Source organism: Geotrypetes seraphini, chromosome 19 (assembly GCF_902459505.1).
Source record: "Geotrypetes seraphini chromosome 19, aGeoSer1.1, whole genome shotgun sequence".
Classification (NCBI taxonomy): domain Eukaryota; kingdom Metazoa; phylum Chordata; class Amphibia; order Gymnophiona; family Dermophiidae; genus Geotrypetes; species Geotrypetes seraphini.
The window spans coordinates 32,337,197-32,364,555 of record NC_047102.1 but is presented as its reverse complement, the minus strand read 5'-3'; the positions used below and the strand labels follow the sequence as shown (position 1 = coordinate 32,364,555).

At 43.6% G+C, this 27,359-nt stretch overlaps 2 protein-coding genes across 5 annotated transcripts in view; one reads left to right on the top strand and one right to left on the bottom strand.

Moving 5' to 3' along the window:
- Positions 1–22,175, top strand: part of LOC117352133 — a 1,164,809-nt gene extending 1,142,634 nt beyond the window's left edge. The window contains exons 1-9 of one of the 4 annotated variants that reach the window (XM_033928290.1): positions 8,925–8,965; positions 9,049–9,130; positions 9,971–10,106; positions 10,449–10,593; positions 10,990–11,352; positions 12,184–12,334; positions 20,248–20,329; positions 21,170–21,313; positions 21,656–22,175. In XM_033928290.1, the coding sequence (XP_033784181.1) occupies positions 10,069–10,106; positions 10,449–10,593; positions 10,990–11,352; positions 12,184–12,334; positions 20,248–20,327 (777 nt within the window). In that variant the 5' untranslated portion in view covers positions 8,925–8,965; positions 9,049–9,130; positions 9,971–10,068 and the 3' untranslated portion in view covers positions 20,328–20,329; positions 21,170–21,313; positions 21,656–22,175. Of the gene's footprint in view, positions 1–8,924; positions 8,966–9,048; positions 9,131–9,970; positions 10,107–10,448; positions 10,594–10,989; positions 11,353–12,183; positions 12,335–12,676; positions 12,822–20,247; positions 20,330–21,169; positions 21,314–21,655 lie in introns of those variants that run through there. The other 3 variants (XM_033928288.1, XR_004537587.1, XR_004537586.1) reach the window with 3 other exon arrangements.
- TSPAN4 (tetraspanin 4) overlaps positions 1–27,359 on the bottom strand; it is a 355,015-nt gene that overhangs the window by 112,943 nt on the left and 214,713 nt on the right. Inside the window, exon 2 of the mRNA XM_033928280.1 lies at positions 459–650. Within this exon, the coding sequence (XP_033784171.1) occupies positions 459–650 (192 nt within the window). The remainder of the gene's footprint in view (positions 1–458; positions 651–27,359) is intronic.

Genomic DNA, 27,359 nt, shown 5'->3' with positions numbered 1-27,359 from the left:
TATAATGTTGTGGTTTTTATTTTCTTGACTTAAAGCTTTCTGTACAAGTAAATCTTGATTTGTATTTTGAAAATTGAATAAATAAATAATTTACCACACATCCTGATTTCATTTGTGGGGGCTATTCATATTTGCACCTTACTTCAGATTCATGAATAGGCCACAAAATGCCAGAAGACCAGTGGCGTGGGGTTACATTTTATAGCAGGGGGTTGACCAACCTCAGCCCTTGCCAAGTAAGGTTTTCAGAATTTCCACAATGAATATGCATAAAATGGACAGTGCTTGGAAATAATCTCATGCATATTCATTGGAGAAATCCTGAAAACCCAAATAGATTATAGGTTAGGTCCTAAATCTGCCAATGAACTTTGCTAGCAAACTTGAAGAAATCATCCAGTCATCATGTTGGCACTGATGCCTGTTGATCTCTCTTTTATCCAAAATATCATACTCACACTCAGTAGGAGGCACTTGTTTTCTCTGATGGCCCCCACACAGCCCAGGAAACCCACAATCATAATGATGGTGCCAGTGGCAATCAGTAGGTTGGCAGCAGACAAGGACGGGAAGGAGGAAGACAATGTGGCAAAATTTCCTTGAGTTACTGCCAGCCAAATTCCAACACCCAGGATTCCACATCCTCCAAGCTGTAAAGAAATAGAGAAAGAGAAGTTAAAGAGAGCACAGTGTTGCTGTTAATATAGCACTGATGGCATTGTAAGATACAGTGGTCTTAAACAAGGAATACCACAGGCAGCTTAAAAACTCTTTTATTAAATGGAGATATTTTCATGTCTTTCTTGCACTCCCCACTTCTTACATGGCTTTCAGAAGACATCATTTCCTTCTTTGCAGGAAGATATTATCTTAAAACCTCTTTTTCAGAACTCAACTGGAAGAAGGGTTTCATTTTGGTAGGGGGCATTTTAGATATTAACTCTAAACCTATTTCCTTCATAGTTTTGCAAGCTTATCACAATTTAGTGCCTACTGAGTTTTATGCCCACTATGGGGATCATTTACAAAAAAGAAAAACATCCAAAATGTGGCATAAAGGGGCAGATGGATGTATTGCTCGCCAAACCTTCTGATTCATTATTTTCAAAATGTATTTTGGAGATGGATTTCTGTGTGGTTGTCTGCAGTGCATCTAAATCTGAAGGGGGCATGTTGGAGGTGTGGTTTGGGCAGGACTAGAGTGGGCTTATGATTTGGATGTTTCATCCTGAAAAACATGACCAGATCAAGGAGAGTCCAGAACCCATTTACCTACCCTTCGATTAAGGACTTAAAACAATAGAGAATATTGGAAGATCTATTGTCATTTCAGGCAGCAAAATTGGACCCTGACATTACTAGAATTCTACTTGCAGTATCAGATTATAGAACTTTCCAAAAGGAAATAAAAAACTTGTTATTCAGGAAATATGTCAGGAGTGTTAATGCTGCTTTATAATATGTACTAAATTGTGACAACACTGGACCTGTTGGGCCGTCGCGTGAGCGGGCTGCTGGGCATGATGGACCCCAGGTCTGAGCCAGCGGAGGCATTGCTTATGTTCTTATGTTATGAATCTACCACCCCTCAACCTCAAATTATGTCCCCTGGTTTTACCATTTTCCTTTCTCTGAATCGTATCTCCCCTGTCCCTCCTTTCTTCTAGGGTATACATATTCAGGGCTTCCAGTCTCTCCTCATACGTCTTCTGGCACAAGCCTCCTATCATTTTCGTCGCCCTCCTCTGGACCGCTTCAAGTCTTCTTACGTTCTTCGCCGGATACGGTCTCCAAAACTGAACACAATACTCCAAGTGGGGCCTCACCATCGACCTGTACAAGGGCATCAACACCTTCTTCCTTCTGGCAGCAGCCACCGCCTTGTCACACTGTTTTTTCGCCTTTAGATCTTCGGACACTAACACCCCAAGGTCCCTCTCCCCGTCCGTGCATATCAGCTTCTCTCCTCCCAGCATATACGGTTCCTTCCGATTATTAATCCCCAAATGCATTACTCTGCATTTCTTTGCATTGAATTTTAGTTGCCAGGCATTAGACCATTCCTCTAACTTTTGCAGGTCCTTTTTCATATTTTCCACTCCCTCTTCGGTGTCTACTCTGTTACAAATCTTGGTATCGTCTTCAGCAGGGTTATATCCTTCTTTATGTAGGGAGACCAATGTTGGATACAGTACTCCAAGTGTGGTCTGACCATTGCTCTGTTAAGCGGCATTATGACGTCCGCCGATCTACTTGTGATTCCCTTCTTTATCATGCCCAACATCCTGTTTGCTTTCTTTGCCGCCACTGCGCATTGAGCCGACGGCTTTAGGGTCCTGTCTATCAGTACTCCCAAGGTCCCTTTCTTGTTCGCTCTTGCCCAATGTCACACCTAACATTTTATATTCATGTTCCTTATTTTTCCTGCCCAGGTGCATCACTTTGCATTTTTCTATATTAAATTTCATCTGCCACTTTTCCGCCCACTTCTCTAGCTGGTTTAAATCTCTCTGGAGTTCTTCGCTGTCCATGTGTTCAGTTTTTCAAGTTGCTCATAAACACTCTCCTCCGTGAACGGCGCAGAATCTACTCCATTTTCTACTGTAACTTTGCCAGACAATCTCGGTCCTCCTCCAGGATTTTCTTCTGTGAACACAGAACAAAAGTATTTGTTTAGCACATTTGCATTTTCCTCATCACTCTCCACATATCGATTCCCAGCATCTTTTAATTTAGCAATTCCATTTTTCATCTTCCTCTTTTCACTAATATATCTGAAAAAAATTTTGTCTCCCTTTTTTACGTTTTTAGCCATTTGTTCTTCCGCCTGTGCTTTCGCCAGACGTATCTCTCTCTTAGCTTCTTTCAGTTTCACCCTGTAGTCCTTTCTGCACTCCTCTATATTTCACAAACGCCAACTCTTTCGCCTTTATTTTTTCCGCCACTAGTTTGGAGAACCATATCGGCTTCCTTTTTCTCTTGTTTTTATTTATTTTCTTCATATAAAGGTCCGTAGCCATTTTTATCGCTCCTTTCAGCTTAGACCGCTGTCTTTCCACTTCTCTTATGTCCTCCCATCCTAACAGCTCTTTCTTCAGGTACTGTCCCATTTCATTAAAGTCCGTACGTTTGAAATCTAGGACTTTAAATATTGTGCGGCTGCTCTCCACTTTAGCGGTTATATCAAACCAAACCGTTTGATGGTCGCTACATCCCAGGTGAACACCCACTCGAACATTTGTGATACTCTCTCCATTTGTCAGGACCAGATCCAATATCGATTTTTCCCTCGTGGGTTCCGTCACCATTTGTCTGAGCAGAGCCTCTTGAAAGGCATCCACAATCTCCCTACTTCTTTCCGATTCCTCAGACGGAACATTCCAGTCTGCATCCGGCAGGTTGAAATCTCCCAACAGCAGCACTTCGTCTTTCCTTCCAAACTTTTGGATATTCACAATTGGATACTTATCAATTTGCTGCAATTGAGTCGGAGGTCTGTAGACTACACCCACGTAGATAGAAGTTCCATCTTCTCTTTTCAGAGCCATCCATATCGCTTCTTGCTCTCCCCAGGCCCCTTGCATTTCGGTCGCTTGGATGTTGATCTTTACATAGAGAGCTACTCCTCCACCTTTTTGACCATCTCTGTCCTTCCTAAAAAAATTTATACCAATGATTAAGCGATTATACCTGTATTCTGAGGAATGACCACAGGAGGACAGCACTGAGCTATTAAATATAGTTCTTTCTAAAGTAATTGGCGCCCGTGCTATCCAGAATAGCACCTATAAATCTAAGATTTGAAATTCAGCACAAAATTTATTTCTATGCATTTTGTTTTTATTTATATATTTATTTGGTTGCTTAGCCCATCCTCCCAAAAGAGCCCAGAATGGGTTACAGATCAGCATACATAGCAAAGACTGATACTCTTACAAAGAATGATGTTAATTTTCCTGGGAACAGTATTTCAGACACATTCAGGTAACAATTTAGAAGTCAGAGTCTATAATTGCAGTCCAGTTTATGTGACAATAAAAGTGTTTACTGCTTTTCTGAAGTTTGATAATTTTTAAAGAGTTACCCGGGGTATGCAGTGCCAAGACAAGAAATACAGAAATCAAGGAGAGTCTGGGGAAGCCCAGTTCAGCGAAACGCAACCACCAACAACTATGACGGGAGGTTGTTGTGTGTGTGTGTGTGTGTGTGTTTTTAAGAGCAGCTTGGAGAAGCATCTATCTGGGAGATTTTACATATAGGGATCCTGCACAGAGGTAAGGGAGTGCAGTAAGTGAATCCCAGAGATCTCTACGATCTACATCTTTCTCCGATACTAAAATAATTCTAGATTTTAGCAAAGCCTTTGACAGTGTTCCAAACAGACGTCTAATAAATAAACTGAGTGCCCTTGGGATGGGTCCCAAAGTGACGGGCTGGGTCAGGAACTGGTTGAGTGGAAGGCGACAGAGGGTAGTGATCAATGGAGATCGCTCTGGGGAACGGGATGTTACCAGTGCTGTGCCTCGAGTTTTTGTTCCGGGGCCAGTTCTTTTTTTTCTGTCGGAGGGGATTTAAATACACAGGCGGTCCCTCTTCAGAAGAGTTGACAATCTAATTTAGACTAGAAGGAGAAGTATAATGGAGAGAAAGAGTGATGCAGCCTCCCATCAGTCCACTGGTGGACTAGAAGAAAGCTTTGTTACCTTGTACCAAGGGTATTGGGTTCAACTTCCCTGACTGGATGTTTGGATTTCAAATCCAAATCAAGGAAGGAGAAATATAAGGAAGAGCAAAAGCAAACAAGTTTTCATCAGTCTTTCTGTGGACTAGAGGAATTCTTTGTTACCTTGCACCGCAGAGTCCTAGTTTCGACTCTAGTGCCAGGATGTTTGAATTTTAAATCCAAATCAAGGAAGGATAAATATAAGGAAGAGCAAAAGTGGTCAATTTTTCATCTACAGCGAATTGTCAAGACTCCAGGTGAGCAAAGCTATGGGTCCAGACGAATTGCACCCAAGAGTGCTCAGAGAGCTGTGCGAGGTCCTGGCGGAACCGTTAGCCATGGTCTTCAATCTCTCCCTAAAGAAGGGGAGGGTCCCCCAGGATTGGAAAACAGCGAATGTTGTTCCTCTGCATAAAAAGGGTTGCAGGGCAGAGGCTGCAAATTACCGACCAGTGAGTCTCACATCGATAGTATGTAAAATCATGGAAACACTAATTAAACGTAAGTTGGACACGATCTTGGATGAGGGGAATCTTAGGGATCCTAATCAACATGGATTCACTAAGGGTAGGTCGTGTCAATCCAACCTCATCAGCTTCTTTGATTGGGTAACAGGAAAGTTGGACTCAGGAGAGTCTCTGGACATAGTATACTTGGATTTCAGCAAAGCTTTTGACAGCGTCCCACACCGCAGGCTACTAAATAAGATGAAATCAATGGGGTTGGGCGAGACGATAACCGCATGGGTCAATGATTGGCTGAGTGGTAGACTTCAGAGGGTAATGGTCAATGGTACCCTTTCTGAAACATCAGAGGTAACCAGCGGAGTGCCGCAGGGCTCGGTCCTGGGTCCTCTCCTTTTTAACATATTCATAAGGGACTTGACACAAGGGCTACAGGGTAAAGCAACTTTATTCGCCGACGATGCAAAACTGTGCAACATAGTAAGTGAAAGCTTTTTACAGGATAGTATGATACAGGACCTTCGTACGTTGGAAAACTGGTCCTCGACATGGCAGCTAGGCTTCAATGCTATGAAATGTAAGGTCATGCACCTCGGTAGCAGAAATCCGTGCAGAACTTACACCCTAAATGGAGAAACATTAGCCACGACCTCAGCAGAACGAGATTTGGGAGTAATCATCAGTGCAGACATGAAGGCTGCCAAGCAGGTAAAGAAGGCCACATCCAAGGCAAGGCAAATGATGGGATGTATCAAAAGAAGTTTCGTCAGTCGGAAACCAGAAGTCATAATGCCGCTGTACAGGACCATGGTGAGACCTCATCTGGAGTACTGTGTGCAGTTCTGGAGGCCACATTACCGTAAAGACGTGATTAGAATCGAGTCGGTTCAGCGGATGGCCACTAGGATGATCTTGGGGTTCAAGGGTCTCTCATACGAAGAGAGACTGAGCAGACTGCGGCTCTACACTTTAGAGGAACGCAGGGAGAGAGGGGACATGATTGAGACATTTAAATACATCACAGGACAGGTCGAGGTGGAAGATGACATCCTCTTGCTCAGGGGACCATCGACCACAAGAGGGCATCCGCTTAAACTCAGAGGAGGGAAGTTTAGTAGTGACACCAGGAAGTATTTTTTCACGGAAAGGGTGGTAGATCACTGGAATAAGCTTCCGGTGCAGGTGGTCGAGGCCACCGGCGTGCTTGACTTTAAAAGTAAATGGGACATGTACGTGGGATCCCTACATAGCACGAATCACTAACATCTAGACTTATCGGTGTGGGTTAGTAGAGTGGGCAGACTTGAGGGGCTATGGCCCTTTTCTGCCGTCATGTTTCTATGTTTCTAGAGGAATTTTTTGTTACCTTGCATGAAAGGGTTCTGAGTTGAACGCCCTTGACTGGCTGTTTTAATTTTAAATCCAAATCAAAGAAGGAGAATTATAAGGAAGAGCAAAAGTGGATCAGTTTTTATCAGTCCATTGGTGGACTAGAGGAATTCTTTGTTACGTTGCACCAAAAAATCCTGGGTTTGACTCCCGTACCAGGATGTTTTGATTTTAAATCCAAATCAAGGAAGGAGAAGTATAAGGGGGAGAATAATTAAATCAAACTTCATCAGTCCAGTGGTGGACTGGAGGAATTCTTTGCTGCTTTGCACCAAAAAGTCCTGGGTTTGACTCCCATGCCAGAATGTTTTGATTTTAAATCCAAATCAAGGAAGGAGAAGTATAAGAGGGAGAAAAAGTAAATCAAACTTCATCAGTCCAGTGGTGGACTAGAGGAATTCTTTGTTACTTTGCACCAAAAAGTCCTGGTTTCGACTTCCTTGCTTGGATGTTTCAATTTTAAATCTAAATCAAGAAAGGAGAAGTATAAGGGGGAGAAAAATTGAATCAAACTTCATCAGTCCAGTGGTGGACTAGTGGAATTCTTTGTTACCTGGCACCAAAAAGTCCGGGGTTCGACTCCCGTACCAGGATGTTTTGATTTTAAATCCAAATCCAGGAAGGAGAAGATTAAAGGAGAGAAAAAGTAAGCTAAACTTCATCACTCCAGTGGTGGACTATAGGAATTCTTTGTTACCTTGCACCAAAGAGTCCTGGGTTCGACTCCCGTGTCAGGATTTTTGCATTTTTAATCCAAATCAAGGAAGGAGAAGTATAAGGTGGAGAAAAAGAGAGCCAAACTTCATCAGTCCAGTGGTGGACTAGGGGAAATCTTTGCTACCTTGCACCAAAGAGTCCTGGGTTCGACTCCCGTGCTCGGATTTTGTATTTTAAATCCAAATCAAGGAAGGAGAAGTATAAGGGGGAGAAAAAGTGTCTCAACCTTCATCAGTCCAGTGGTGGACTAGAGGAAAGCTTTGCTACCTTGCACCAAAGAGTCCTGGGTTCGACTCCCGTGCTAGGATTTTGTATTTTAAATCCAAATCAAGGAAGGAGAAGTATAAGGGGGAGAAAAAGTGTATCAACCTTCATCAGTCCAGTGGTGGACTAGAGGAAAGCTTTGCTACCTTGCACCAAAGAGTCCTGGGTTCGACTCCCGTGCTAGGATGTTTGTATTTTAAAATCCAAATCAAGGAAGGAGAAGTATAAGGGGGAGAAAAAGTGTTTCAACCTTCATCAGTCCAGTGGTGGACTAGAGGAAATCTTTGCTACCTTGCACCAAAGAGTCCTGGGTTTGACTCCCGTGCTAGGATGTTTGTATTTTAAAATCCAAATCAAAGCATGAAAGGTTTAAAGTTAAGAAACCGAAAGCATCTAGTACCTGCCTCACTGGTGGCTCAATGGATAAAGCACTTCCACTTGATACAGAAGATTGTGGGTTCGAGTCCAGCTTAGCCAGAGGCTAGGTGGGACCAGAGCTGGTAAGTAGATGGGTTGAAGGGGGGGTTTGTCAGAAACTAGGTGGAAACAGAGAAGGAGGTTAGATAGATCCTGAAGAGGTGGGGGGGACTAGGCAGACCAGGGGTAGGAGGGGCTGGGTATCTCTGTGTTTTAAGTATACTTCATGAAAATTAATAACCTTTGCTACTTTTTACTATGAATGGACTACATTTGAGTAAAACTACCCTCTTCTCTTCGAGCAGTATCAACCCCTACTCCTTAGCTGAGACTTGAACCCTCAGTCTCCTGTTACTAACCCAGCACACAACTCTTTAAACATCAAGAGCTTTTCAGAACTTATAGTTATCCATTTCTGGGTTCAAATCCTAGCAGTTGACACAGAAAAAAAAAAAAAAAGGATTTGAACCCTTAACTTCCTCTTACCCTCTTCTCTTGAACCCTCAGCCTCTCCTCTTGGAGCAGTGTCAGCCCTACTCCTTAGCTGAGGTTTGAACCCTCAACCTCCGGTTACTAACCCAGCACTCAACCGTTGAGCTAGCCAAGTTTTCACACTAAGAGCTTTTCGGAACTTATATTTATCCTTTTCTTTGTTCAAATCCTAGTAGTTGACACAAAATAGAGTTGAACCTACTCCTTACCTGAGGCTCGAACCCTCAACCTCCAGTTGCTAACCCAGCACACAACCCTTGAGCCAACCAGGTTTTCACAGCAGAAATTTTTCGGAACTTATATTTATCCTTTTCTGGGATCAAATACTAGTAGTTGTCCAAAAAACATCAAAATAGAGTCTAATGTTGGCATAGTACCAGAGGGATGATCCAGTGGTGACTGTGAGTACTGCACGTTAGAAACAATTATTCAGGTTCAAGTGGATGATAGAAGTGAATGCATGTGAGGCCTCTGGCAGGTGTTTCAAATGGACCATCAAGTAGACTTATCTCCTGTTTTGTTAGGCTTGTGTGATGGTGGTGTGATGACTGGTGGAACATTCTCTTATCTTCCTTTCCTTAGCCCTGACGGTTACATCTATGAGAAGGAAGCAATCCTGGAATACATTTTGCACCAGAAGAAGGAGATTACCCTGCAGCTGAAGGTACGTTGGCCATGGTTGATTTTCCTAGAGGGCAAAATTAGTGGCGTGTTATTAGACAAGCTGTGAGGACTCTTGCCGATGTGAATGCTGAGAACTAGAAAGAGAAAGTTTGGCTGTGTGAGGGATCACTATTGAAAAGCACCGATGCAGTTGGCTGGGGTAGGGGAGAGTTTAGGTTTTACCCACATAAGGCATGAACACATGAATGAGCTTTCAGTGGGGGTATTCTCATACCTGCTTGAAACCTGCCGCATCTCTGGGAGGATCATAAGCGAGGGCTCAGAGTCACAATTTCAGAAATCCCAGCGCTATTGTAAAGTCCTCTTACTTGTGATGTCCTGTCCTGTCTGTCTGTCCAAATTAGATTGTCAGCTCTTCTGAGCAGGGGCTGCCTATTGAATGTTAAATGTACAGCGCTGCATACGCCTTTCAGCGCTATAGAAATGATAAATAGTAGTGTTCACGATAAGCCTCAAGACCTCGGTAGTGGCGCGTTTCACGTGAAGACTTTCGCCTCACAATTTGCTTGTATTGTCATTGGTCATGGAGAGAGTGTTTCAGGTCACAAATACCCCGATGTAACTTTAATATTTGAAAAACATTTATATGAGGAATAAAGTACATCGGGGTATTTGTGACCTGAAACACTCTCTCCATGCAAGCAAATTGTGAGGCGAGAGTCTTCACGTGAAACAAGTCCCTGCCAAGGTTTATTATAGGTCTGAGGACTTTATAACAGCACTGGCATCTCTGTGAGGAGACGGATGAGTTTGGGTGCTTGAGGGGGAAGGTGTCCTGGGTTACTTTTTTTCCTTCTCCTTGCCATTTCTGGCTGTGCAGGCATATGAAAAGCAGAGGAGCGAGCTGAAGACGGAGCAAGAGGAGCTGAGCAAAGCAGCCAAAGAGTCGCAAGTGAAAGGCTTTCTGGAGAAAGAAATATGTCCATTGTCCTCAAACCTCTGAACCGCATTGCCAGGTACTGTGACTTAGAAAATTCAGACTATATCTTTCATGCTTGAAGCTGGCTTCGTATGCTGTCCAACATCCCGAGGGGTATCCCATATTTGTACACATGTAAACATGGGCAAATTGGCTATGTGAAAATACACCCACTCATATAGTGTGCAGGGGGTGTACGCGATACGTAAAAAACGTACGCATTCCATGCAAGAAAATATGCTACTTGGGCGCAAAAGCGTGGGCATCCTTGCTTGTATTCGATGTGGCAATGAATCCCCTGCCTGAACAGAGCTTGATGTACAGAACTTAATTCTGCTTCTTTGATTATTTTAACTCGTAGTTCCTCTTTATTTTCCAGATTGAAAATGGCCAGTGCAAAAGTCTGCTTTAGTCAGCGAAGAGCCTGTCAATTCTTGCTTTTTTGGGAGTTATATTGTATGGCAGCAGTGTGTGTGTTTGTGTACTCTTTAGCTCACACCTTTTCAATAGTCGCTCAAAACAAGGTAACATAGTAAATGACGGCAGATAGAGACTCAAATAGTCCTTTTGCTTAGATATTTCTTGGCCAGAAACCCAGAGCTCTGCCTGGTAGTGTGCTTAACCGTGCACGTCTGCCCTTAGTTCTTCAATATATACCATTATTTTCTGATTAGAGATCCTCTGCTTCTTTGAACTCTGTCACCGTTTTCCTCTCCACCACCTCCCTCGGGAGCGCATTCCATGCATCGATTAAAGATGAATTTCCTACCATTATTCTTGAGTCTACCACCCCTCAACCTCAAATTATGTCCTCTGGTTTTACCATTTTCCTTTCTCTGGAAAAGATTTTGTTCTACGTTAATACCTTTCAAGTATTTGAACGTCTGAATCATATCTCCCCTGTCCCTCCTTTCCCCTAGGGTAAACATATTCAGGACTTCCAGTCTCTCCTCATACGTCTTTTGCCGCAAACCTCCTACCATTCTCTGGACCGCTTCAAGTCTTCTTATGTCCTTTGCCAGATACAGTCTCCAAAATTGAACACAATACTCCAAGTGTGGCCTCACCAACAACCCATCCAAGGGCATCAACACCTTCTTCTGCAAATGGACCATCAAGTAGACTTATCTCCTGTTTTGTTAGGCTTGTGTGATGGTGGTGTGATGACTGGTGGAACATTCTCTTATCTTCCTTTCCTTAGCCCTGACGGTTACATCTATGAGAAGGAAGCAATCCTGGAATACATTTTGCACCAGAAGAAGGAGATTACCCTGCAGCTGAAGGTACGTTGGCCATGGTTGATTTTCCTAGAGGGCAACATAAGTGGCGTGTTATTAGACAAGCTGTGAGGACTCTTGCCGATGTGAATGCTGAGAACTAGAAAGAGAAAGTTTGGCTGTGTGAGGGATCGCTATTGAAAAGCACCGATGCAGTTGGCTGGGGTAGGGGAGAGTTTAGGTTTTACCCACATAAGGCATGAACACATGAATGAGCTTTCAGTGGGGGTATTCTCATACCTGCTTGAAACCTGCCGCATCTCTGGGAGGATCATAAGCGAGGGCTCAGAGTCACAATTTCAGAAATCCCAGCGCTATTGTAAAGTCCTCTTACTTGTGATGTCCTGTCCTGTCTGTCTGTCCAAATTAGATTGTCAGCTCTTCTGAGCAGGGGCTGTCTATTGAATGTTAAATGTACAGCGCTGCATACGCCTTTCAGCGCTATAGAAATGATAAATAGTAGTGTTCACGATAAGCCTCAAGACCTCGGTAGTGGCGCGTTTCACGTGAAGACTTTCGCCTCACAATTTGCTTGTATTGTCATTGGTCATGGAGAGAGTGTTTCAGGTCACAAATACCCCGATGTAACTTTAATATTTGAAAAACATTTATATGAAGAATTAAGTACATCGGGGCATTTGTGACCTGAAACACTCTCTCCATGCAAGCAAATTGTGAGGCGAGAGTCTTCACGTGAAACAAGTCCCTGCCAAGGTTTATTATAGGTCTGAGGACTTTATAACAGCACTGGCATCTCTGTGAGGAGACGGATGAGTTTGGGTGCTTGAGGGGGAAGGTGTCCTGGGTTACTTTTTTTCCTTCTCCTTGCCATTTCTGGCTGTGCAGGCATATGAAAAGCAGAGGAGCGAGCTGAAGACGGAGCAAGAGGAGCTGAGCAAAGCAGTCAAAGAGTCGCAAGTGAAAGGCTTTCTGGAGAAAGAAATGTCCATTGTCCTCAAACCTCTGAACCCTTTGACCGCAGTGCCAGGTACTGTGACTTAGAAAATTCAGACTATATCTTTCATGCTTGAAGCTGGCTTCGTATGCTGTCCAACATCCCGAGGGGTATCCCATATTTGTACACATGTAAACATGGGCAAATTGGCTATGTGAAAATACACCCACTCATATAGTGTGCAGGGAGTGTACGCGGTACGTAAAAAACGTACGTATTCCATGCAAGAAAATATGCTACTTGGGCGCAAAAGCGTGGGCATCCTTGCTTGTATTCGATGTGGCAATGAATCCCCTGCCTGAACAGAGCTTGATGTACAGAACTTAATTCTGCTTCTTTGATTATTTTAACTCGTAGTTCCTCTTTATTTTCCAGATTGAAAATGGCCAGTGCAAAAGTCTGCTTTAGTCAGCGAAGAGCCTGTCAATTCTTGCTTTTTTGGGAGTTATATTGTATGGCAGCAGTGTGTGTGTTTGTGTACTCTTTAGCTCACACCTTTTCAATAGTCGCTCAAAACAAGGTAACATAGTAAATGACGGCAGATAGAGACCCAAATGGTCCTTTTGCTTAGATATTTCTTGGCCAGAAACCCAGAGCTCTGCCTGGTAGTGTGCTTAACCGTGCAAGTCTGCCCTGTACTGGCCTTAGTTCTTCAATATATACCATTATTTTCTGATTAGAGATCCTCTGCTTCTTTGAACTCTGTCACCGTTTTCCTCTCCACCACCTCCCTCGGGAGCGCATTCCATGCATCGATTAAAGATGAATTTCCTACCATTATTCTTGAGTCTACCACCCCTCAACCTCAAATTATGTCCTCTGGTTTTACCATTTTCCTTTCTCTGGAAAAGATTTTGTTCTACGTTAATACCTTTCAAGTATTTGAACGTCTGAATCATATCTCCCCTGTCCCTCCTTTCCCCTAGGCTAAACATATTCAGGACTTCCAGTCTCTCCTCATACGTCTTTTGCCGCAAACCTCCTACCATTCTCTGGACCGCTTCAAGTCTTCTTATGTCCTTTGCCAGATACAGTCTCCATAATTGAACACAATACTCCAAGTGTGGCCTCACCAACAACCCGTCCAAGGGCATCAACACCTTCTTCTGCAACAGAGTAGACACGCCGGATGGTGTGAAGGACCTGGCGAAGCTTGAAGAATGGTTTGAAATTTGGCAGCTAAAATTTAATGCTAAGAAATGCAAGGTCATGCATTTGGGCTGCAAAAAACAGAGGGAACGGTACAGTTTATTGGGGAAAGAACTTATGCGCACGACGGAAGAGGGGGATTTGGGCGTGATTGTATGTGATAATGTTAAGGTGGCCAAACAGGTTGAAAAGGTGACGGCGAAAGCTAGAAGGTTGTTAGGTTGCATAGGGAGAGGCACGGCCAGTAGGAAAAAAGGGGGTATTGATGCCTTTGAATAAGGCTCTTTTGAGATCTCATTTAGAATATTGTGTACCATTCTGGAGGCCGCACTTTCAAATAGATGTAAAAAGTATTGAGTCGGTCCAGAGGAAGGCTACTAAAATGGTATGTGGTCTTCGTGATAAGGCGTATGGGGACAGACAATCTGTATACTTTGGAGGAAAGGCGGGAGAGGGGACATATGATAGAAATGTTTAAATACCTATGTAATATAAATGTGCATGAGTCGAGTCTCTTTCATTTGAAAGGAAACTCTGCAATGAGAGGGCATAGGATGAAGTTAAGAGGTGATAGGCTCTGGAGTAATCTAAGGAAATACTTTTTTACAGAAAGGGTGGTAGATATATGGAACAGTCTCCCAGAAGAGGTGGCGGAGACAGAGACTGTGTCTTAATTCAAAAGGGCCTGGGATAGGCACGTGGGATCTCTCAGAGAGAGAAAGCGATAATGCATAACGCGGATGGGCAGACTAGATGGGCCATTTGGCCTTTATCTGGCATCATGTTTTTATGCTAATTATCCCGGAACCACAACCCTCAGAATTTTCTGATTCTGGACATGTTATGTCAGGCAACAATGATATACATCTTGGTTTAATGGGTTCGATATATTTATTATTATGATTATGCCAGTTCATTCATCTGCCACTCTTGAGGAGGGCAGTGGATAGGAAATGAGGCACTTATACGACCCTTTTCCACCCCAAATATTCTGTAACATAGTAACATAGTAGATGACGGCAGATAAAGACCCGAATGGTCCATCCAGTCTGCCCAATCTGATTCAATTTAAATTATTATTTTTATTTTTCTTCTTAGCTATTTCTGGGCGAGAATCCAAAGCTTTACCCGGTACTGTGCTTGGGTTCCAACTGCCAAAATCTCTGTTAAGACTTACTCCAGCCCATCTACACCCTCCCAGCCATTGAAGCCCTCCCCTGCCCATCCTCCTCCAAACGGCCATGTACAGACACAGACCGTACAAGTCTGCCCAGTAACTGGCCTAGTTCAATCTTTAATATTATTTTCTGATTCTAAATCTTCTGTGTTCATCCCACGCTTCTTTGAACTCAGTCACAGTTTTACTCTCCACCACCTCTCTCGGGAGCGCATTCCAGGCATCCACTACCCTCTCCGTAAAGTAGAATTTCCTAACATTGCCCCTGAATCTACCACCCCTCAACCTCAAATTATGTCCTCTGGTTTTACCATTTTCCTTTCTCTGGAAAAGATTTTGTTCTACGTTAATACCCTTTAAGTATTTGAACGTCTGAATCATATCTCCCCTGTCTCTCCTTTCCTCTAGGGTATACATATTCAGGGCTTCCAGTCTCTCCTCATACGTCTTCTGGCGCAAGCCTCCTATCATTTTCGTCGCCCTCCTCTGGACCGCCTCAAGTCTTCTTACGTCTTTCGCCAGATACGGTCTCCAAAACTGAACACAATACTCCAAGTGGGGCCTCACCAATGACCTGTACAGGGGCATCAACACCTTCTTTCTTCTACTGACTACGCCTCTCTTTATACAGCCCAGAATCCTTCTGGCAGCAGCCACTGCCTTGTCACACTGTTTTTTCACCTTTAGATCTTCGGACACTATCACCCCAAGGTCCCTCTCCCCGTCCGTGCATATCAGCTTCTCTCCTCCCAGCATATACGGTTCCTTCCTATTATTAATCCCCAAATGCATTACTCTGCATTTCTTTGCATTGAATTTTAGTTGCCAGGCATTAGACCATTCCTCTAACTTTTGCAGATCCTTTTTCATATTTTCCACTCCCTCTTCGGTGTCTACTCTGTTACAAATCTTGGTATCATCTGCAAAAAGGCACACTTTTCCTTCTATCCCTTCAGCAATGTCACTTACATACATATTGAACAGGATTGGCCCCAGCACCGAACCCTGAGGGACTCCACTAGTCACCTTTCCTTCCTTCGAGCGACTTCCATTAACCACCACCCTCTGGCGTCTGTCCGACAGCCAGTTTCTGACCCAGTTCACCACTTTGGGTCCTAACTTCAGCCCTTCAAGTTTGTTCAACAGCCTCTTATGAGGAACTGTATCAAAGGCTTTGCTGAAATCCAAGTAAATTACATCTAGCATATGTCCTCGATCCAGCTCTCTGGTCACCCAATCAAAAAATTCAATCAGGTTCGTTTGGCACGATTTGCCTTTTGTAAAGCCATGTTGCCTCGGATCCTGTAACCCATTAGATTCAAGGAAATACACTATCCTTTCTTTCAGCAACACTTCCATTATTTTTCCAACAACTGAAGTGAGGCTCACCGGCCTGTAGTTTCCTGCTTCATCCCTGTGACCACTTTTATGAATAGGGACCACATCCGCTCTCCTCCAATCCCCAGGAATCACTCCCGTCTCCAGAGATTTGTTGAACAAGTCTTTAATAGGACTCGCCAGAACCTCTCTGAGCTCCCTTAGTATCCTGGGATGGATCCCGTCTGGTCCCATCGCTTTGTCCACCTTCAGTTTTTCAAGTTGCTCATAAACACCCTCCTCCGTGAACGGCGCAGAATCTACTCCATTTTCTCGTGTAACTTTGCCAGACAATCTCGGTCCTTCTCCAGGATTTTCTTCTGTGAACACAGAACAGAAGTATTTGTTTAGCACATTTGCTTTCTCCTCATCACTCTCCACATATTTGTTCCCAGCATCTTTCAGCCTAGCAATTCCATTTTTTATCTTCCTCCTTTCACTAATATATCTGAAAAAATTTTTATCTCCCTTTTTTACATTTTTAGCCATTTGTTCTTCCGCCTGTGCCTTTGCCAAACGTATCTCTCTCTTGGCTTCTTTCAGTTTCACCCTGTAGTCCTTTCTGCTCTCCTCTTCTTGGGTTTTTTTATATTTCATGAACGCCAACTCTTTCGCCTTTATTTTCTCAGCCACTAGGTTGGAGAACCATATCGGCTTCCTTTTTCTCTTGTTTTTATTGATTTTCTTCACATAAAGGTCCGTAGCCATTTTTATCGCTCCTTTCAGCTTAGACCACTGTCTTTCCACTTCTCTTATGTCCTCCCATCCTAAAAGCTCTTTCTTCAGGTACTTTCCCATTGCATTAAAGTCCGTACATGCTTCTTCTCAGGAGGCACCAGCCCAAGGTCCTGTGCCTGGATAAGCTCCCTGTTAGCACTGCGAACAGAAACGGGTCAAGTGTAATGGAAATACACAGAAAAACACCTCAGCGGGACAGGATTGGCCCATCAGAGTTCCCAATATCGTTTCATCTTTTATTTTTGAAATCCATTTAATCATGGAAATACCCTCTCTAAAAATACGTAACAGCATGATGTTCTTCCGAGGAACTGGTACTCTTCTCCAAACTCCAGGAGCGTCGGGTGCACATTCCCATCCCTTCTGCTTAGGCTCCCACCGCCCTGAATACCTGGTGCTACTGCTGTCCAGCCCAGGGAAGCTTTTAGCCTCATTAGCTAAGAGACGGTGATGTCCTGTATGACCCAGTTCAAATGCAGTGGAAACACAGGAATATTCAAAGTCTCCATCCCTCTCTGGATTAGTTAACGAATGGATCCAGTCCACCTTTTATCCCCACTGAATGCCATGCTGATTGCCTCAAGACAAAGCAGTGGACAATTAGAACAAGTCTCTGCACGCAGTGGGATAAAATTCAGGACTGAATCAGTTTGGTCGACCTGGGATGGAGCAGCAAATCCACGGTCATTTGAGACTCGCTAGACCAGCCCTCAGGATGGCTACTGAAGCAGCCTGTGCTGTGTAGAAGCTGTGGAGCAGGGGTCTCCAAAGTCCCTCCTCGAGCGCCGAATCCAGTCAGATTTTCGGGATTTCCCCAATGAATATGCACTGAAAGTATTACATGCACATAGATCTCATGGATATTCATTGGGGGATTCCCGAAAACCTGACTTGATTCGGCCCTCGAGGAGAGACTTTGGAGACCCCTGCTGTGGAGTCTTCCCTAGAAGCTGGTATGCGATCCCAGGGCTACCAAGTTTCCCACTTCCAGGCTGGAGCCTTTTTGGCCAGTCCTGGTTTTGAACCTCCATCCTAACGCACTATGGGATTCGTAGTCCCTGCTTTTACCCACTGAACTTTGTGCTGAGAATCAAAGATATCAAGGATAAGGCTGTCAGAAACCCAGAACGGACCTATGATCTCCCTTCTGGAACTGGGCAATTTGGCAGTTGTGGCACAATGCCTCCAAAATACATGTCTCTAAGATGTTATAAGCAAGGAGTTAATATACTGAACATTTGTCATCCTTCTAATATAATTATAATACACATGTTGAACATATAACTTTTAAATGTGCTAAAAGTCATAAGTATAAAGACACTGCAGAGAAACTTGTTAAATGTTCTGAATGTGCTATGCATTTTAGGCATGCTTTGTTTCTGCAATATCATATAAAGACACATATTTGCATGCTTAATTGATAAATGTCAATACTGTACTTGATTTAAGATTTGAAATGAATAAAGATAAATAAAATAAAATAGACACATACTGAAGAGATACCTTTTAAATGTTCTAAATGTGATAAGTATAAAGACACTGAAGGGAAACCCATTAAATGTTCTGAATGTGATATGCATTTGTTACCTTACAGAACAGGGTTCTGGGTTGAACTCCCCTGACTGGCTGTTTGAATTTTAAATCCAAATCCAGTAAGGAGAAATATAAGAAGAGCAAAAGTGAGCAGGGTTTCATCAGTCCATTGGTGGACTAGAGGAATTCTTTGTTACCTTGCACCAAAGAGTCCTGGGTTCGACTCCCGTGTCAGGATTTTTGCATTTTTAATCCAAATCAAGGAAGGAGAAGTATAAGGTGGAGAAAAAGAGAGCCAAACTTCATCAGTCCAGTGGTGGACTAGGGGAAATCTTTGCTACCTTGCACCAAAGAGTCCTGGGTTCGACTCCCGTGCTCGGATTTTGTATTTTAAATCCAAATCAAGGAAGGAGAAGTATAAGGGGGAGAAAAAGTGTCTCAACCTTCATCAGTCCAGTGGTGGACTAGAGGAAATCTTTGCTACCTTGCACCAAAGAGTCCTGGGTTCGACTCCCGTGCTAGGATTTTGTATTTTAAATCCAAATCAAGGAAGGAGAAGTATAAGGGGGAGAAAAAGTGTATCAACCTTCATCAGTCCAGTGGTGGACTAGAGGAAAGCTTTGCTACCTTGCACCAAAGAGTCCTGGGTTCGACTCCCGTGCTAGGATGTTTGTATTTTAAAATCCAAATCAAGGAAGGAGAAGTATAAGGGGGAGAAAAAGTGTTTCAACCTTCATCAGTCCAGTGGTGGACTAGAGGAAATCTTTGCTACCTTGCACCAAAGAGTCCTGGGTTTGACTCCCGTGCTAGGATGTTTGTATTTTAAAATCCAAATCAAAGCATGAAAGGTTTAAAGTTAAGAAACCGAAAGCATCTAGTACCTGCCTCACTGGTGGCTCAATGGATAAAGCACTTCCACTTGATACAGGAGATTGTGGGTTCGAGTCCAGCTTAGCCAGAGGCTAGGTGGGACCAGAGCTGGTAAGTAGATGGGTTGAAGGGGGGGTTTGTCAGAAACTAGGTGGAAACAGAGAAGGAGGTTAGATAGATCCTGAAGAGGTGGGGGAGACTAGGCAGACCAGGGGTAGGAGGGGCCGGGTATCTCTGTGTTTTAAGTATACTTCATGAAAATTAATAACCTTTGCTACTTTTTACTATGAATGGACTACATTTGAGTAAAACTACCCTCTTCTCTTCGAGCAGTATCAACCCCTACTCCTTAGCTGAGACTTGAACCCTCAGTCTCCTGTTACTAACCCAGCACACAACTCTTTAAACATCAAGAGCTTTTCAGAACTTATAGTTATCCATTTCTGGGTTCAAATCCTAGCAGTTGACACAGAAAAAAAAAAAAAAAAGATTTGAACCCTTAACTTCCTCTTACCCTCTTCTCTTGAACCCTCAGCCTCTCCTCTTGGAGCAGTGTCAGCCCTACTCCTTAGCTGAGGTTTGAACCCTCAACCTCCGGTTACTAACCCAGCACTCAACCGTTGAGCTAGCCAAGTTTTCACACTAAGAGCTTTTCGGAACTTATATTTATCCTTTTCTTTGTTCAAATCCTAGTAGTTGACACAAAATAGAGTTGAACCTACTCCTTACCTGAGGCTCGAACCCTCAACCTCCAGTTGCTAACCCAGCACACAACCCTTGAGCCAACCAGGTTTTCACGGCAGAAATTTTTCGGAACTTATATTTATCCTTTTCTGGGATCAAATCCTAGTAGTTGTCCAAAAAACATCAAAATAGAGTCTAATGTTGGCATAGTACCAGAGGGATGATCCAGTGGTGACTGTGAGTACTGCACGTTAGAAACAATTATTCAGGTTCAAGTGGATGATAGAAGTGAATGCATGTGAGGCCTCTGGCAGGTGTTTCAAATGGACCATCAAGTAGACTTATCTCCTGTTTTGTTAGGCTTGTGTGATGGTGGTGTGATGACTGGTGGAACATTCTCTTATCTTCCTTTCCTTAGCCCTGACGGTTACATCTATGAGAAGGAAGCAATCCTGGAATACATTTTGCACCAGAAGAAGGAGATTACCCTGCAGCTGAAGGTACGTTGGCCATGGTTGATTTTCCTAGAGGGCAAAATTAGTGGCGTGTTATTAGACAAGCTGTGAGGACTCTTGCCGATGTGAATGCTGAGAACTAGAAAGAGAAAGTTTGGCTGTGTGAGGGATCACTATTGAAAAGCACCGATGCAGTTGGCTGGGGTAGGGGAGAGTTTAGGTTTTACCCACATAAGGCATGAACACATGAATGAGCTTTCAGTGGGGGTATTCTCATACCTGCTTGAAACCTGCCGCATCTCTGGGAGGATCATAAGCGAGGGCTCAGAGTCACAATTTCAGAAATCCCAGCGCTATTGTAAAGTCCTCTTACTTGTGATGTCCTGTCCTGTCTGTCTGTCCAAATTAGATTGTCAGCTCTTCTGAGCAGGGGCTGCCTATTGAATGTTAAATGTACAGCGCTGCATACGCCTTTCAGCGCTATAGAAATGATAAATAGTAGTGTTCACGATAAGCCTCAAGACCTCGGTAGTGGCGCGTTTCACGTGAAGACTTTCGCCTCACAATTTGCTTGTATTGTCATTGGTCATGGAGAGAGTGTTTCAGGTCACAAATACCCCGATGTAACTTTAATATTTGAAAAACATTTATATGAGGAATAAAGTACATCGGGGTATTTGTGACCTGAAACACTCTCTCCATGCAAGCAAATTGTGAGGCGAGAGTCTTCACGTGAAACAAGTCCCTGCCAAGGTTTATTATAGGTCTGAGGACTTTATAACAGCACTGGCATCTCTGTGAGGAGACGGATGAGTTTGGGTGCTTGAGGGGGAAGGTGTCCTGGGTTACTTTTTTTCCTTCTCCTTGCCATTTCTGGCTGTGCAGGCATATGAAAAGCAGAGGAGCGAGCTGAAGACGGAGCAAGAGGAGCTGAGCAAAGCAGCCAAAGAGTCGCAAGTGAAAGGCTTTCTGGAGAAAGAAATATGTCCATTGTCCTCAAACCTCTGAACCCTTTGACCGCATTGCCAGGTACTGTGACTTAGAAAATTCAGACTATATCTTTCATGCTTGAAGCTGGCTTCGTATGCTGTCCAACATCCCGAGGGGTATCCCATATTTGTACACATGTAAACATGGGCAAATTGGCTATGTGAAAATACACCCACTCATATAGTGTGCAGGGGGTGTACGCGATACGTAAAAAACGTACGCATTCCATGCAAGAAAATATGCTACTTGGGCGCAAAAGCGTGGGCATCCTTGCTTGTATTCGATGTGGCAATGAATCCCCTGCCTGAACAGAGCTTGATGTACAGAACTTAATTCTGCTTCTTTGATTATTTTAACTCGTAGTTCCTCTTTATTTTCCAGATTGAAAATGGCCAGTGCAAAAGTCTGCTTTAGTCAGCGAAGAGCCTGTCAATTCTTGCTTTTTTGGGAGTTATATTGTATGGCAGCAGTGTGTGTGTTTGTGTACTCTTTAGCTCACACCTTTTCAATAGTCGCTCAAAACAAGGTAACATAGTAAATGACGGCAGATAGAGACTCAAATAGTCCTTTTGCTTAGATATTTCTTGGCCAGAAACCCAGAGCTCTGCCTGGTAGTGTGCTTAACCGTGCACGTCTGCCCTTAGTTCTTCAATATATACCATTATTTTCTGATTAGAGATCCTCTGCTTCTTTGAACTCTGTCACCGTTTTCCTCTCCACCACCTCCCTCGGGAGCGCATTCCATGCATCGATTAAAGATGAATTTCCTACCATTATTCTTGAGTCTACCACCCCTCAACCTCAAATTATGTCCTCTGGTTTTACCATTTTCCTTTCTCTGGAAAAGATTTTGTTCTACGTTAATACCTTTCAAGTATTTGAACGTCTGAATCATATCTCCCCTGTCCCTCCTTTCCCCTAGGGTAAACATATTCAGGACTTCCAGTCTCTCCTCATACGTCTTTTGCCGCAAACCTCCTACCATTCTCTGGACCGCTTCAAGTCTTCTTATGTCCTTTGCCAGATACAGTCTCCATAATTGAACACAATACTCCAAGTGTGGCCTCACCAACAACCCGTCCAAGGGCATCAACACCTTCTTCTGCAACAGAGTAGACACGCCGGATGGTGTGAAGGACCTGGCGAAGCTTGAAGAATGGTTTGAAATTTGGCAGCTAAAATTTAATGCTAAGAAATGCAAGGTCATGCATTTGGGCTGCAAAAAACAGAGGGAACGGTACAGTTTATTGGGGAAAGAACTTATGCGCACGACGGAAGAGGGGGATTTGGGCGTGATTGTATGTGATAATGTTAAGGTGGCCAAACAGGTTGAAAAGGTGACGGCGAAAGCTAGAAGGTTGTTAGGTTGCATAGGGAGAGGCACGGCCAGTAGGAAAAAAGGGGGTATTGATGCCTTTGAATAAGGCTCTTTTGAGATCTCATTTAGAATATTGTGTACCATTCTGGAGGCCGCACTTTCAAATAGATGTAAAAAGTATTGAGTCGGTCCAGAGGAAGGCTACTAAAATGGTATGTGGTCTTCGTGATAAGGCGTATGGGGACAGACAATCTGTATACTTTGGAGGAAAGGCGGGAGAGGGGACATATGATAGAAATGTTTAAATACCTATGTAATATAAATGTGCATGAGTCGAGTCTCTTTCATTTGAAAGGAAACTCTGCAATGAGAGGGCATAGGATGAAGTTAAGAGGTGATAGGCTCTGGAGTAATCTAAGGAAATACTTTTTTACAGAAAGGGTGGTAGATATATGGAACAGTCTCCCAGAAGAGGTGGCGGAGACAGAGACTGTGTCTTAATTCAAAAGGGCCTGGGATAGGCACGTGGGATCTCTCAGAGAGAGAAAGCGATAATGCATAACGCGGATGGGCAGACTAGATGGGCCATTTGGCCTTTATCTGGCATCATGTTTTTATGCTAATTATCCCGGAACCACAACCCTCAGAATTTTCTGATTCTGGACATGTTATGTCAGGCAACAATGATATACATCTTGGTTTAATGGGTTCGATATATTTATTATTATGATTATGCCAGTTCATTCATCTGCCACTCTTGAGGAGGGCAGTGGATAGGAAATGAGGCACTTATACGCCCCTTTTCCACCCCAAATATTCTGTGACATGCTTCTTCTCAGGAGGCACCAGCCCAAGGTCCTGTGCCTGGATAAGCTCCCTGTTAGCACTGCGAACAGAAACGGGTCAGGTGTAATGGAAATACACAGAAAAACACCTCAGCGGGACAGGATTGGCCCATCAGAGTTCCCAATATCGATTCAGCTTTTATTTTTGAAATTCATTTAATCATGGAAATACCCTCTCTAAAAATACGTAACAGCATGATGTTCTTCCGAGGAACTGGTACTCTTCTCCAAACTCCAGGAGCGTCGGGTGCACTTTCCCATCCCTTCTGCTTAGGCTCCCACCGCCCTGAATACCTGGTGCTACTGCTGTCCAGCCCAGGGAAGCTTTTAGCCTCATTAGCTAAGAGACGGTGATGTCCTGTATGACCCAGTTCAAATGCAGTGGAAACACAGGAATATTCAAAGTCTCCATCCCTCTCTGGATTAGTTAACGAATGGATCCAGTCCACCTTTTATCCCCACTGAATGCCATGCTGATTGCCTCAAGACAAAGCAGTGGACAATTAGAACAAGTCTCTGCACGCAGTGGGATAAAATTCAGGACTGAATCAGTTTGGTCGACCTGGGATGGAGCAGCAAATCCACGGTCATTTGAGACTCGCTAGACCAGCCCTCAGGATGGCTACTGAAGCAGCCTGTGCTGTGTAGAAGCTGTGGAGCAGGGGTCTCCAAAGTCCCTCCTCGAGCGCCGAATCCAGTCAGGTTTTCGGGATTTCCCCAATGAATATGCACTGAAAGTATTACATGCACATAGATCTCATGGATATTCATTGGGGGATTCCCGAAAACCTGACTTGATTCGGCCCTCGAGGAGAGACTTTGGAGACCCCTGCTGTGGAGTCTTCCCTAGAAGCTGGTATGCGATCCCAGGGCTACCAAGTTTCCCACTTCCAGGCTGGAGCCTTTTTGGCCAGTCCTGGTTTTGAACCTCCATCTTAACGCACTATGGGATTCGTAGTCCCTGCTTTTACCCACTGAACTTTGTGCTGAAAATCAAAGATATCAAGGATAAGGCTGTCAGAAACCCAGAACGGACCTATGATCTCCCTTCTGGAACTGGGCAATTTGGCAGTTGTGGCACAATGCCTCCAAAATACATGTCTCTAAGATGTTATAAGCAAGGAGTTAATATACTGAACATTTGTCATCCTTCTAATATATTTATAATACACATATTGAACATATAACTTTTAAATGTGCTAAAAGTCATAAGTATAAAGACACTGCAGAGAAACTTGTTAAATGTTCTGAATGTGATATGCATTTTAGGCATGCTTTGTTTCTGCAATATCATATAAAGACACATATTTGCATGCTTAATTGATAAATGTCAATATTGTACTTGATTTAAGATTTGAAATGAATAAAGATTAAAAAAATAAAATAAAATAGATACATACTGAAGAGATACCTTTTAAATGTTCTAAATGTGATAAGTATAAAGACACTGAAGGGAAACCCATTAAATGTTCTGAATGTGATATGCATTTTAGGCATGCTTTGTTTCTGCAATATCATATAAAGACACAGGACTTTATAACAGCACTGGCATCTCTGTGAGGAGACGGATGAGCTTGGGTGCTTGAGGGGGAAGATGTCCTGGGTTACTTTTTTTCCTTCTCCTTGCCATTTCTGGCTGTGCGGGCATATGAAAAGCAGAGGAGCGTGCTGAAGACGGAGCAAGAGGAGCTGAGCAAAGCAGCCAAAGAGTCGCAAGTGACAGGCTTTCTGGAGAAAGAAATGTCCATTATCTGCAAACCTCTGAACCCCTTTACTGCAGTGTCAGGTACTGTGACTTAGAAAATTCAGACTCTATCTTTCATGCTTGAAGCTGGCTTCGTATGCTGTCCAACATCCCGAGGGGTATCCCATATTTGTACATATGTAACATGGGCAAATTGGCTATGTGAAAATACACCCACTCATATAGTGTGCAGGGGGTGTACGCGGTAGGTAAAAACGTACGCATTCCATGCAAGAAAATATGCTACTTGAGCGCAAAAGCTTGGGCATCCTCGCTCATATTCGATGTGGCAATGAATTCGCTGCCTGATGTACAGAACTTAACTCTGCTTCTTTGCTTATTTTAACTCGTAGTTCCTCTTTATTTTCCAGATTGAAAATGGCTAGTGCAAAAGTCTGCTTTAGTCAGCGAAGAGCCTATCAGTTCTTGCTTTTTGGGAGAGTTATATTGTATGGCAGCAGTGTGTGTGTGTTTGTGTAATATTTAGCTCACACCTTTTTAATAGTCGCTGAAAACAAGGTAAGTTTCAAGTTTCATTAAAATTTTAATGTATCGCAATATCATTAATTCAAAGCGATTTACAGTTAAAAACAGGGTAACATAGTAAATGACGGCAGATAGAGACCCAAATGGTCCATCCAGTCTACCCAACCATTCACGCTCTATAAATTAATCATTTAATTTAAATGGTCCTTTTCCTTAGATATTTCTTGGCCAGAAACCCAGAGCTCTGCCTGGTAATGTGCTTAACCGTGCAAGTATTTGAACGTCTGAATCATATCTCCCCTGTCCCTCCTTTCCTGTAGGGTATACATATTCAGGACTTCTAGTCTCTCCTCATATGTCTTTTGCCGCCAACCTCCTACCATTTTCGTCGCCTTTCTCTGGACCGCTTCAAGTCTTCTTATGTCCTTTGCCAGATACGGTCTCCACAACTGAACACAATATTCCAAGTGTGGCCTCACCAACGACCCTTCCAAGGGCATCAACACCTTCTTCTGCAACAGAGTAGACACGCCGGATGGTGTGAAGGACCCGTCGAAGCTTGAAGAATGGTCTGAAATTTGGCAGCTAAAATTTAATGCTAAGAAATGCAAGGTCATGCATTTGGGCTGCGTTGCCTCCCTTGCAGTTGAGCTTGATCTCATCTATCATTTCTCCATCCATTACTTCGAGCTGCCCTGGGGGTCGATGGTAGATGCTGATCTTCATTTCCAATCCATTGGCACCCGGAATTTTGACCCATAGAGACTCTAACTTATTCATACTTTCAGGTGTGTTCTCTCCAGTAGATTCGATTCCTTCTTTGACATTTAGGGCAACGCCCCCACCTTTGTGACCCACTCTGTCTCTGCGGTATAGTTTGTATCCCGGTTGCACAGTGTCCCAGATGTTTTCTTCGGTCCACCATGTTTCCGTGATGCCGATGATGTCAAAGTTATCCTTTTGTGTCATAGCCACTCCACCTTTTATCCCCACTGAATGCCAGGCCGATTACCTCAAGACAAAGCAGTGGACAGTTAGAACAAGTCTCTGTACGCAGTGGGATAAAATTCAATACTGAATCAGTTTACATAGTAACATAGTAGATGATGGCAGATAAAGACCCGAATGGTCCATTCAGTCGGCCCAGCATGATTCAATTTAATTTTTTTTTTTTTTTTTTCTTCTTAGCTCTTTCTGGGCAAAATTCCAAAGCTCTACCCGGTACTGTGCTTGGGTTCCAACTGCTGAAATCTCCGTCAAAACCTACTCCAGCCCATCTACACCCTGCCAGCCATTGAAGCCCTCTCCAGCCCATCCTCCACCAAACGGCCATATACAGACACAGACCGTGCAAGGCTGCCCAGTACTGGCCTTAGTTCAATATTTAATATTATTTTCCGATTCTAGATCCTCTGTGTTCATCCCACGCTTCTTTGAACTCAGTCACCGTTTTCCTCTCCACCACCTGTCTCGGGAGCGAATTCCAGGCATCCACCACCCTCTCCGTAAAGTAGAATTTCCTAACATTGCTCTTGAATCTACCACCCCTCAACCTCAAATTATGTCCCCTGGTTTTACCATTTTCCTTTCTCTGAATCGTATCTCCCCTGTCTCTCCTTTCTTCTAGGGTATACATATTCAGGGCTTCCAGTCTCTCCTCATACGTCTTCTGGCGCAAGCCTCCTATCATTT